This window comes from Charadrius vociferus, unplaced genomic scaffold, assembly GCF_000708025.1.
Source record: "Charadrius vociferus isolate BGI_N301 unplaced genomic scaffold, ASM70802v2 scaffold750, whole genome shotgun sequence".
Lineage (NCBI taxonomy): Eukaryota > Metazoa > Chordata > Aves > Charadriiformes > Charadriidae > Charadrius > Charadrius vociferus.
The window spans coordinates 82,711-94,814 of NW_009646309.1; the positions used below are offsets into that span (position 1 = coordinate 82,711).

At 47.8% G+C, this 12,104-nt stretch overlaps 1 protein-coding gene across 1 annotated transcript in view; it reads left to right on the forward strand.

Annotated features, from left to right (window-relative positions):
* PPIP5K1 (diphosphoinositol pentakisphosphate kinase 1) overlaps positions 1–12,104 on the forward strand; it is a 45,025-nt gene that overhangs the window by 9,101 nt on the left and 23,820 nt on the right. The window contains exons 13-21 of the mRNA XM_009884546.1: positions 1,460–1,545; positions 1,953–2,081; positions 5,289–5,410; positions 6,160–6,342; positions 7,233–7,374; positions 7,988–8,211; positions 9,211–9,338; positions 9,853–9,967; positions 11,385–11,492. Coding sequence (XP_009882848.1) covers positions 1,460–1,545; positions 1,953–2,081; positions 5,289–5,410; positions 6,160–6,342; positions 7,233–7,374; positions 7,988–8,211; positions 9,211–9,338; positions 9,853–9,967; positions 11,385–11,492 — 1,237 coding nt within the window. The remainder of the gene's footprint in view (positions 1–1,459; positions 1,546–1,952; positions 2,082–5,288; positions 5,411–6,159; positions 6,343–7,232; positions 7,375–7,987; positions 8,212–9,210; positions 9,339–9,852; positions 9,968–11,384; positions 11,493–12,104) is intronic.

Consider the following 12,104-nt stretch of genomic DNA (forward strand, 5'->3'; position numbering starts at 1 on the left):
GTTTCTCTCGTGGTCACGGGTCAGCATGCGATGTAGGAACAAGCTGTGCTGCTGCTGTCCTGGCCAGCTGGCTTCGCAGAGGTCAGAGTCTCCTCCATCCCCTGTTAGCAGCTGTACGCGAAAGGTGCCACTATCTTAACGTTTTCTCCTGGGCATCAAAACCACTGCTGATTCTTGTGCCAAGTTGCCGTGGTTTAACTCCAGCCGGCAGCGAGGACCACACAGCCGCTTGCTCACCCCTCTTCCCCCAGAAGGGTGGGGAGAAGAGGGAGAAGAGGAAGGGAAAGGGAAAGGAAAAAAATACTCATGGGTTGAGATAAAGACAGTTTAATAGAAGAATAACAGAAAAGGAAAATAAAACAACAACAACAACAATAACAGTAACAATAATGACACAAGGCAGTCTCACCACTGGGTGAATTGGCACCCTCCCGAGCAGCGATTGTGAGTACCGGTTCCCGGCCAACCCCCCTTTATATACTGAGCATGATGTCTGTGGTACGTGACATCCCACTGGCCATCCCGTTGCTCTGTCTGGGCTCCTTCTCAGCTCATATGCAAAGCTGAAAAAAGTCCTTGAAAAATATAAACAATACCTGGCAGCTACTAAACCAATATGCGTTATTGACATTCCTTTCGTACCAAATCTGAAACACAGCAACCACTAGAAAGAAAATTAACTCTGTCCCAGCTGAAACCAGGACACAAGTGTGTCTGTTTATTGGCTAAACAACTTGAGACAAAACTGAGCTTCTCTTGCTGTGGGAGAGGAACCAGAGTCCTGTAGGGACCACATTGGCATGAAGCATTTTGATAAATTTGGAACAAATCTTGTTTTAAATAACGTTGTTCTGGTGCCAAACGTTTAACAGAAAGGAGCTTGGAAAACATGAAAAGATGTTTGTGTCCTCTTAGGTTTTGTACAGCCGAAGTAAAAGACAATATGGTGGTGTTGGCATCTTAGAAACAAAAGAAAGGTCTTTCTGAGAACTGTAGCTCGCTGTGGCACACACAGGCAGTGTCTGTGGTAAGGCCATGTCTGTGGAGCACGGAGGATGAATTTTTGCTACGTTTCCTTCCCTTGCTCTGTCTGCTTATTAGAGATGTGGTTATCCTCAGAGTGGCTGGCAGATTGGTTTTCTGTGGTCTCATTAATTCACTTTTAACTACGGTTGATTAAAGCCTCAGTGGAGTATGAGAGCACAGAGCGCTGTCAGCTGAAAAGCAGGCAAATAAATGGATCTTTGAATTTCATTTGGGGGAGTTGTTCTGCTTTTTTTGGGGAGTGCGTACTGGGTCACAGGTAGATGGCAAAATGTTCGTGTTCCCTGGCAGTTGGTGTTGCAGCAGGGAGTCTCTTGCCTGCGCTGTATTTTTGCCATGTGCTGCCTAGGGACCTCTGGGCAAAGGGTGAGTCAAGTTGATTTGTTCAAATTTTTTCCCCCCCTCTTTGTGACAGGTATGGACATTTTTCTGGCATTAACCGTAAGGTTCAGTTGACCTATCTGCCTCACGGACATCCAAAAGCTGCAAGTGAAGATGAAGGTAAAGAAACCTGATGTTGCTGCGATGATCTTCAAGCCTGGTGTTGAAGAGCATGTGCAGCTGTCCTACCTGTATAGGCCTCTGGAGGTGCAAGCAAAATTAGTGACCCATATCTTATCTTCACTCACATCATATGAAGGGTTGGAGTGGTGCATAATATAGTGTACCAGTATACCCCAGATGCTGCCACAGGGCTTACGCTTCCAATTTCGTGAATGTCAGCCTATACCTTCAAAAAGTAGCGACTCTTAATTTTGTACTTGCTGGTTTGATTCCTGGGGATTTTGGGTCAGGCTTGTGTTGAGAACGCTCTGCTAGGTGCTGAGCAACCTCTTCTTCCTCCCCTCCTCTCCCCCCACAAGCTCAGCTTTGAGATCTGAGGTAGTGAGTACCTGTTTGTCTCCTAGAAGCTCGCCGAGAATCTTCCCCATCCCTTCTCCTGGTGCTGAAGTGGGGCGGGGAGCTGACACCAGCAGGAAGAGTCCAGGCAGAGGAGCTGGGGCGAGCCTTTCGCTGTATGTACCCTGGTGGCCAAGGTAAGCTTTGTCCATGTATCTCCGGTCCTGTCCTGTGACTGTGCCAGGCTGCCCAGCCCCGGTGACTCATCACCAGCGTGAGGGATGCTCAGACGTCTGTGGGTGGTGTGCAGCCTCTGTGACTTGGGTCATCACTGGTTTTGTTCTTTTGAGTTGACCTCATAACGATAAATAATTCAATTGGGTTTTGCGCCCAAAGATCCCTAAGCTGGCTGGAGATGTCTGCTGCAGTGGTTAAACTTTAGTATGTCTTGGAGCACAATAACATTCTTTCAGCTGATGTGCTAGTATTCAAAGCCATTCTAATAACGTACATTCTGATGCAGCAAATGCGATTCAAAATTTATGTATGATTAACAAGGAATTTAGGTCAGATGTAGAGAACAGAGGAAATCTGCCTTGGAACACAGATAATTCTACTTTGAGATGAGAGAATAGGAAGGGAACTTCTCCATATTTTTTCCGACTCTGAAAAGCATTCAGTGCACACAGATCAACAAGAGCCCAAAGGGGAAAAAGAAAGGCTGAGTGCCTTTTTCACCCAAGTGAAGAGTCAGAAGCAGTAGACTGCTACTGTATTGATCTGGGGAGAGCAGTATTGGATATTGCTTGTCTTTGACTTGTATGTTTAATTAATTCAATTTAATTAATTAAATTTCAAATTAATTAAGCTAATTTAAATTGAATTTGAGAAGATTTCCTTCTGGAATAAGTAAGAGTCACCCTTGGTGGAAGAGGATCAGGTCAGGGAGTACTTAAGCAAATTGGACATATTTAAGTTCATGGGCCCTGATGGGATGCACCCACGAGTGCTGAGGGAGCTGGCAGATGTCACTGCGAGGCCACTCTAGATTGTCTTTGAAAGACTGGGGGGACTGGGGGAAGTGCCTGAGGACTGGAGGAGAGGAAATGTCACTCCTAGCTTCAAAAACGACAAGAAGGAGGAGGACCCAGGGAACAGCAGGCTGGTCAGCCTCACCACAGTCCCTGGGAAGGTGATGGAGCAGCTAATCTGGAAACCATTTCTGGGCACATGAAGGGTGCCCACACAAGGGGAGGTGATTTGGAGTAGTCAGCTTGGATTCATAAAGGGAAGTAGAGTTTAACCAATGTGATAACCTTCTACAGTGAAGTGACTGGCTTGCTTAGGTGAGGGGAGAAGAGTGGCTATGGCCTACTTTGACTTCTGTCCTTTTGACACTGTCCTGGTAACATCCTCATAGCTGATGAAGTATGGGCTGGATGAGCAGACAGTGAGGTGGACTGAAAGCTAGCTGAATGTCTGGGCTCAGACAGTGGTGATCAGTGGCACAAGGTCTAGTTGGAGGCCATGAACTAACGGTGTAGCCCAGGGGTGAAAACTAGATCTGATCCTCTTTAATATCTCCATTAATTATCTGGATGACGGGGTAGAGTGTATCCTCAGGAAGCTTGTAGATGACACGGAACTGGGAGGAGTGGCTGATACACCAGAGGGTCATGCTGCCATCCAGAGGGACCTCAACAGGTTGGAGAAAGGGGCTGGCAGGAGCCTCATGGTGTTCAACGAGGGGAATTGCAAAGTCCTGCTTCTGGGGAGGAGCAACCCCCTGCACCAGTGTAAGCTGGGGGCCAACCAGCTGGAAAGCACCATTGCAGAAAAGGACCTGGGGGTCCTGGTGGACACCACGTTGAACATGAGCCAACAATGTGCCCTTACCACAAAGAAGGCGAATGGGGTCCTGGGCTGCATTAGGAGCGTTCCCAGCAGGTCGAGGGCGGTGAGCTGTGAGGTCAGACACTTGTGATCTCAAGAGCACATTTTTAGCAAACATGTGAGGTAAACTTTCCAAAAGATGAGAAAACTAGGTGCACGTGGTGGTGTTTACTGCAAGGTGCCAACGAGTAGAGCAGACAGTCAGTGAACACAGACTCCTTTAGGAGGAGGAGCAGTAGTGGACGGAGGATCTTTGTGACAAGGCCTGTGTGCCACTCTTAAAGATGAGAATGGTGAATTAGAAGGGCTGGGGACTTCTGGTGTGGTTGTGGATCTCTGAAGCCTGGAGCTGAGAAGATCAGCCACTGACTTGGAAAAGAGACTGGGGAGCCCAGAAGGCAGAGTGCAGGAGAGACAATTCCAGTGGAAGTACAGGGAGTAGATTGCAGTGTCATGAGCCAAAACGTGAGGGAAGAGAGATGTCTGCAGAGCTCTGGTCAAGTGGAGTGCAGTTACCAGCAAGCTGGGCTGGGCCCTAGGGTATGGTCTATCTAGTTCTGAGCTGACTGCTCCATATCTGGTGAGCACTGAGCGGTTGCCCTCTTGCTCACAGTAGAGCTCAGTACAGGGTGACTTCTGAATCGTGGCTTTGGAAACTTCTGCTTCACATGGTCATTTGTGGAGAGGGAGAGGTCTTATTTTGCAGTGAGGTGGGGTGTTGCTGGGTAGTAGCTGGTACATGGCAGCTTTGTCCAGATACACGGCTGACTTCTGGCCGGTGTCTGGCCTCGTCTAGCAGGGTGTTTCTCTGAGTTGTGAGCTCGGAGCTGCAAGTAGTTTTCCCATCTTCTCATGCAATGTGAATGGGTACTGTGCGAAATCATCATGGGATTCCAGGCAGCAGCAAATTAGTCACCACTGCACTGTCTTTGAAGGGTCAGACTCAAGAGCTGCATGAGTTGCTTTCTCCGTTACTGATCTGACTCCCATGGCTGACTCAGCCATCATAAATAAACTGGCATTCTGTGCCACAAGATAATTGTAGCTCTACAGGATATGCTCTGGAAGGCAGGCGTCTCCCTGCTGAATAGCTCTGCCGGCAGTTCTGGTGGCAGCAGTACCTGTAGTAGAAGGAGGCTTTTTTTTTTTTTTTTTGTTTGTTTGTTTGTTTGTCTCTGTTCTGCACAGGGGTGTTCAGGCCAGCAGGGCAATTACGGACTGTTCAGAAAGCGTTGCTGCAGAATTTGGGCAGCATCAGACTTGACTGGTGAACGCTCACTTCTTTCCTCAAAATTAAGTTTTCCAAGCTAAGCAAAGCCTGAATCAGATTTCTAGCCATCATGTATGGCTAGAACTGTCTGTTTTGGAGCAGCCTAAATGCTGGCTATGAAAGTGATTAATTTTCTACATAACTTTGTTACCACAACAGAGTTTGTTGTCTAAAGCAGTATATGCAGCTGATAGTTTTGCAGGTGTCAGAGTATTGATTTTGAGTTTGCTCTCTGTTCCAGGTGATTACGCCGGTTTCCCTGGATGCGGCTTGCTCAGACTGCACAGCACCTATCGTCATGATCTCAAGATCTACGCCTCAGATGAGGGTCGGGTTCAGATGACAGCAGCAGCTTTTGCAAAGGTCCTTCCTCTCTTTTGGGCATCACTTAGTTCTTCTACATTAGTCTTAAAATATGCCAGTTCTAAAGGAAAACCTCTGGTGATGAGGAAGGAGCTGTCCTAGGAGCTTCTTCCTCTCTGTTGGGAGGATGGTGGTACACTGTGCTAATAGCAAGTGTATGGGGCGGTACTGGAAATCCAGCGTAGCTGCACGTGCGTTACCTTTAGTATCCTGTCCAGGATAGGACTCTGACTGGAGAAGGACAGATTTATGGAGTATTTCTGGTGTTTGATGTTACAGCGTGTCAAACCTGTTGCCGAGTATTAATTGCCTACAGAATGAGAGTTTCTTGGATGACTGCCGAGCCAGAGGGGGTTTTCCCTGACTGCTGGGTTTAAATGGCGAATAAAATGTCTTTGGTGCAGTGTGGGTTGAGGGTTGGGGAGAAGACAGGTTCATCTGCAGCTAAAGCTTGAGCCAAGGGGAATCCTGTGGTGGCTTTAGCTGTTCGTCAGAGCCTCTGCTGTGTCAGCATTTTCCAGCAAACTGAGCTGGCTGCTCAACAATTGCCTAGACAAACATGGGGCTGCTGCAGGCAGCCTTTCTCCTCGAATAGCTCTAGAACACGCCAGAGTCACTGGTGACTGTAGGCGCTGTTGCTGTAAAACATTGAGATTTCACTCAAGTTGACTGAAGGCTGGCCATGAAACTGCCAGAAATGTCTATGGTTGGGTTGCACACAACTGAAATCTTGTCCTGTGTTGCTTTAGGGTCTGCTGGCCCTGGAAGGAGAGCTGACCCCCATCCTGGTGCAAATGGTGAAAAGTGCCAATATGAATGGTCTTCTGGACAGTGACAGTGACTCCCTTAGCAGCTGTCAACACAGAGTGAAGGCACGACTGCATGAAATCATGCAGAAGGATGCCGAGTTCTGTGAAGAGGATTATGAAAAGGTAAAGCACCTGTGTGGCTTTATTGCTTGCTGTATTTGGAGGGAGAATAGCATTGCTCCAGTGGTTTGACATGAAGCCTGCTGCTGTGTGAACAGTCCTTTGGTTAGTCTGAGATAAGTTCTGGCCAAAATTACGGGATATAAACAGAACTTAGGAAGGGAAAGGGAGGATCTTTTTGGGGGTAGTAGCCCCTGCCCTTCTCCAAGTGAAAATCCTCAGTGTTGCTCCACTGTTCCCTTCAAGAATCACCCTTTAGAAGTCCCAGGGCATTTTATTCTCATGGGTGTGCTAAAAGAAGAGTTCTCGTGGTTTACCGCATGCTGCCCAGAACAATCCCAGTTGCTGTGGACAGGGAGTACACCTCGCTGTATTCTAGATCCGTGCTCTGTGCATGTGTGAACAGATCTTTTGGATATAAACCCTTTTGTGGTCCTATCGGTGTCTGATGACTGCAGAGCAGAGAGCATGGGCTACATCCAGCACAGCAACCAGAAAAAGCACTATAGCTGCTTCTCCAAGTCCCCAAACCACTATTTTTCCCAGACTCTGAGATCTGAGATTACCAGACTGAAATCACCTCAAAGAACAACTTAAAACTTCTATGAAGCCCTTGTGCTCAAGCACAGAAGCAAAGTGAGACACGAGTGAATATTGTAGGTGGAGGGAGGCGTGATCTGATAGGAGCAGTTGTTTGCTGCCTCTGAGTTTGGTCCTGAGGCAGTTTTTAAAACACGCCAACTGTCCCTAGGAACAGGCCAGCTTACTCCGCTTAGCCAGGAGCACAACGTTTTCTGTACCTAATCAGAAATCAGCACAGCTGCAAAAGGCAGATGTTTTGTGTTCCTGGTTTGTAAAGACACTGACTAATCTCTGCTGGTATCTCCTCTCAGCTAGCACCTACAGGCAGCGCTTCTCTGCTCAACTCCATGACGTTTATCCAGAACCCAGTAGAGGTCTGTAACCAGGTGTTCACCCTGATTGAGAATCTCACCTCCCAGATACAAAAACGTCTGGAAGACCCAAAATCTGCAGGTGAGCATCAGAACTGGAAGGGGTCTGGAGCAGATTCATTTATTGTTACATCTGCAGAGCTCCCAAACACCGCTGTGGTTTGTCTGTGGCAAAGAGATTCTAAAGTGAAATTCTGTATGTGCTATTGATGTAGAAGACTCCTATTCCACTTTCAACTACTGTTAAAGAGAGCTGTAACGTAAAGGAAATTATATATGCATCTTGGGTTCCGAGTGAATGTAAACAGCAGCAGGATAGCCTGGAGAGGTACGCCTGGTTTTTCCAAGCGTTTCCTGGACGCTCAAGACTGTTAACAGCGAGTTTTCAGCCATAATTTGCTTATCTCTAAGAACTTTCCTAACGACAGTGCAGAGGTTTTAAAAAGGCATCTGTGGGACATTTCACATGATTTACGGCAGCCAACAGGCAAGCAGTTTCACTTTTGTCAAGTATTTTGGGAGTAGCTTATTGCTGCAGGTCCAGACTCTGTGCAACAGGTCCAGTCTAGGATCCCTGTGGGCGACATAATAATCAGAGCCCTTCTGTGCTGGGAGAAGTCAGTCATAGCTGTCACTTGAAATCTACACAGATGTAGTCAGGATGTGAACGTGGTTTGGTGTTCTCTGCTGTTTAGACCTGCAGCTGTACCACAGTGAGACTTTAGAACTGATGCTGCAACGCTGGAGTAAGCTGGAGCGAGATTTCCGCATGAAGAATGGGCGTTACGACATCAGCAAGATCCCCGATATCTATGACTGCATCAAGTATGATGTACAGCACAACTGTGCACTGAAACTGGAAGGCACAGCTGAACTCTTCAAACTCTCCAAAGCCCTGGCAGATGTGATCATACCCCAGGTATAGCCTGTCCTGCCTGTGTGACGATGTCTATGGTGTCAGTTTCTGACCCCTTCCCTGTCTGTTTTTTCTCGATTCTCTTGCACATTAACTCTCAAGGCAGTGTATCACAGGTATTTCTCAGATATATCTCTTAGTATTTGTATAAGCCCAGAACCATTTATGACTGAAGATGTGGCAGGGCTTCCTTCCTGGATGAGCATTCTGACATCAGAATAACAAACAGCTGGCGCAGCAGCTTTTCCAGGTTCATCGTTGTGCGTTATAGCACAGCATCGAGCTGAGTGTGTGCGCTATAGCAACACCCCATTCTCCACGTACAAGACTGTAGGGGGGAAGAGACATCTCTGTGTTAAAGTGAAAGCTGCTTTTGGCAAGTTTGTTATTCTTGTCAAACTGGAACTTGTTTAGTTTGCAAACTTGGCTTGATTCTCACAAAGTTTATGCCCATGAACACGGGAGGGGAAAGGAGGGCCACATGCAATGGACTTCTCTAGTCACCATTGTCGTCCCACTTCTGGCACAAATGCTTCATTTCTGTGGCATGAGCCTCTACCAGACAGGTCCAATTGCACATGTGCCCATGTAGAGCAGAAGTGGTCTTCTAAGCTTTTTCACAGTGCTCCTGATGAGACGCAATTTGGCTATTTCCAGCATAGCTCTTCAAGTTTTATCTTTGCAAATACCAGTTAATGGTCATGCCAGGTCACGGTATAAGTTTGTATGTAATGAGAGGAGGTTCCTTGATGGTACTTGTGCCTCTCAGCTGTTGGAAGATTACCGACAGTCATGTCTAGACAGGCTGGGATTCTTTGGGGGAGTCTCTGTCCTCTGTTACCCTCTGCAATATGTGGGGGGAAAAAAAATGAGAGAAAGGCACTGAGTAACATTTCCCTTTCTGTCCTTGCTTAACTGTAGTGCTTGAAGTCCAGTCTCGTTTTATGTGAGGATGTGGCAAAGAACCAGGGCTCAAGGGCATCTATGGTTTCATTCCTGCAGGAATATGGGATTAATAAGGAGGAGAAACTGGAGATTGCTATTGGCTTTTGTCTTCCTCTCATTAAGAAGATCCAGTTGGACCTACAGAGAACCCATGAAGATGAGTCTGTCAATAAACTACATCCCTTGTAAGGATTGTGCTGCATGCTGCTGCTGGGGGGGCGGGCACAGCTTTGGAGCAGTGTGTGGGAACCATGCTAGAAGAGTGCACTGGTGTGGAAGGAGGCTCTGAACAAACACTGAAGGACACACCAAGAGTGAGGCATGTTGGTGCTTCTGGAACTGGAAGGGAAATGGAAGGGCATGTTGAGACTGTGGAGCAGGAGCATGGTGCCACAGGAGCATGGTGCCACTACAATGCCAACAGTGTAGTTGGATAGTGGTGCCCTCATCCCTGTGTCTGTAAGGGGCAAGTGCTGGTGTGATGAGGCCACCTCTGGCCTGCCATGTGTCTCCATGAGGGTACCACAAAACTTGCTGCTTCTGTGCCCAGTGCTCTCGCGGTTTGTTCTGTTCCTGCTGCTCTTTGATGGTTCCCAGTGTGGGGTTATCTTACTCCATTAAGCAGGCAGAAATGCTGCTGTATAATAGATGGCACTTCACAGGCAGGCTGTGAGTAACACTGGGCTGATTTTGGTTTAGGTACTCAAGAGGAGTTCTGTCACCAGGTCGCCACGTTCGGACACGGCTCTACTTCACCAGTGAGAGCCACGTGCACTCTCTGCTCAGTATCTTCCGCTATGGGGGGCTCCTGGATGTAAGTGTCCCAGCAATGCTCACAGAGTAAGCCTCCCTGCTTTTTTTCAGTGGCCCTTTCCAAGGTGGACAGTGTATGTTTGTAGGTTGCCCCTCTAGCCAGCTCCCCTGGTAACGATGTGCCAGCTCCATCTCTGCTGTGTTTGCATGCTGCAGCTTCCCGCCTTTCTGGCATGTGGGAGGACTGTTCTTCCTCCGTCCTGACGCTGCCTGCCTTGCTTGTGCAGAGGCATGTTTTCTCCAAGAGCTGTCCTGCTCATTTCAGACGAGTCGACCACTTCCCTGTGTAGGAGGAGAGCAGTATGAGGCAAAAGGGATGAGGGAATTCCTCTCTTCCTGCTTCCTTCAACCCTTTATTTTGAGAGTTTGGCCCTGTTATTTAGTGACTTTCTGTCAGTTCTAAGTCAGTAAAATCGGTTCGCTTACAAAGGAGTGGCTCAAGGTTGCAAACACGTAGGGGGTGCTCTCTACCAGAGGCACGGATGACACATTTTTAGGGGACTAACCCATCCAATCCAACCTTCCCTTGCTCTCATAACCTGCTTCCTAAAGGAACTGGCAAGCAGTCCCTGCAAAAAGCTCTGCTTTAGACTGCCCGATAGACTCTCTGATTTATCTTCCCTTTTCTACACATGGTGTTCTGAAGCGCCTTGAGAGTCTGCGCTGGCTTAGCAGGCGTCATTTCTGATGTCTGTGGAAGCTCACTGTGTCCGTAGGCAGCGATCATGCAAGTTCCTCTGAATCGCTCACCAAGATGCTACTTTATTCCCCGACATGAGTGTCAGAGGACACTGTGTTGCCAGCACAGGGATGTTAGACTGCACCTGGGTTCATCTGTGCCAGTGCGGTTCATTTTGTGTCCACCAAGGTGGTGAGACGCTTCACAGCAGCGTGGGTGGCGCTCTGGGTACGGCCATTCCCTGGCAGTGCTGGGAGCCGGGAGGGCTGCCCTGCCCCGCCGTGGGGAGCCCCGCCGTCCAGTGTGGCTCTGGAGACTTTGCGTCGGCATTGTGTAAAAGCAGCTTCACTCGGTCCCTTATTTAGCACGAGTTCACCCCTTGTGCTTGTTTTGAGATTTCTCTAAAATGCTCCATTCCGTAGGCTGCTATTTGAGAACGTGTTTGGGAACCTGCCGTGGGTTCTGCTTTTCCCCAGCCAGCATGGCACAGGGGGCTTGCGGCGTCTGCACGTGGACTGTACGGGTAGCTGTAGTGTCCCTCCATGCAGTTGCTCCTTCCTGTAAGCGCCCTGCCCTCGCTGCAAGGTTGTCTCTCTTCGTGCCAGTTAAGCAAGGTGTTTTTTGTCCTGACAATGTTGTTATCTTGTGGAGAGACAAACTCTCTCAGACCCATTTCACTGAATGCTGCAAGGTGTCTGCTGTTGCTTATTCCATGCGACTGTTTATGTGTATATATCAGGAAAACAAAGACCAGCAGTGGAAGAGAGCCATGGACTATTTGAGTGCTATCTCAGAGCTGAACTACATGACCCAGATTGTTATCATGCTCTACGAGGACAACAACAAGGTGAGGGATATAGCTGTAGGATAAAACCCTTCCTGCCGTGATGCAAGGCGCAGTCCCCAAGAGATGAGTTCAGCTGGGAAGTCCGTAACCCGAGCTCTCTCCGCTTGGGAATAAAGATGGACGGATCATTAACACAACTGCTAGTTCTTACATTGAGGTGGGAGCCAGTGACCCTGTTAACGCTTGTTAACGTGTGAGTGGAGTGCCACCCCGAGCAGTAATACCAAACTTAAGTAATCAATGCTATCTATTTTAAAGCGTTTCCTAACACAGAATAATTTGCTGTTTCGTAATATTAACTACAAATTAACAGTGGGAAAGAAAATAAAAACAAATTATATTTGGCAGGTTTTTCCAAATATTTATGGAAAATATAAAGAAATTCCATATTCATAAACTTTTCTTTATTTTAAAAATCTACTGATATAGTTAGGGAAGTATATACTGATGTATTCAGGAAGTAAAGAGAATAATTTAAAAACCAGCTGGGATGTGGAAGCTGATGGTGATGACCATAAGTAGGTTTGACACTGAATTGCACGTTCTGAGTCCCAGGTCCTGTAGTGCAGGATGTGGTGGGCGAGGGGAGCGGTCCCTGACCTCCATACGCTG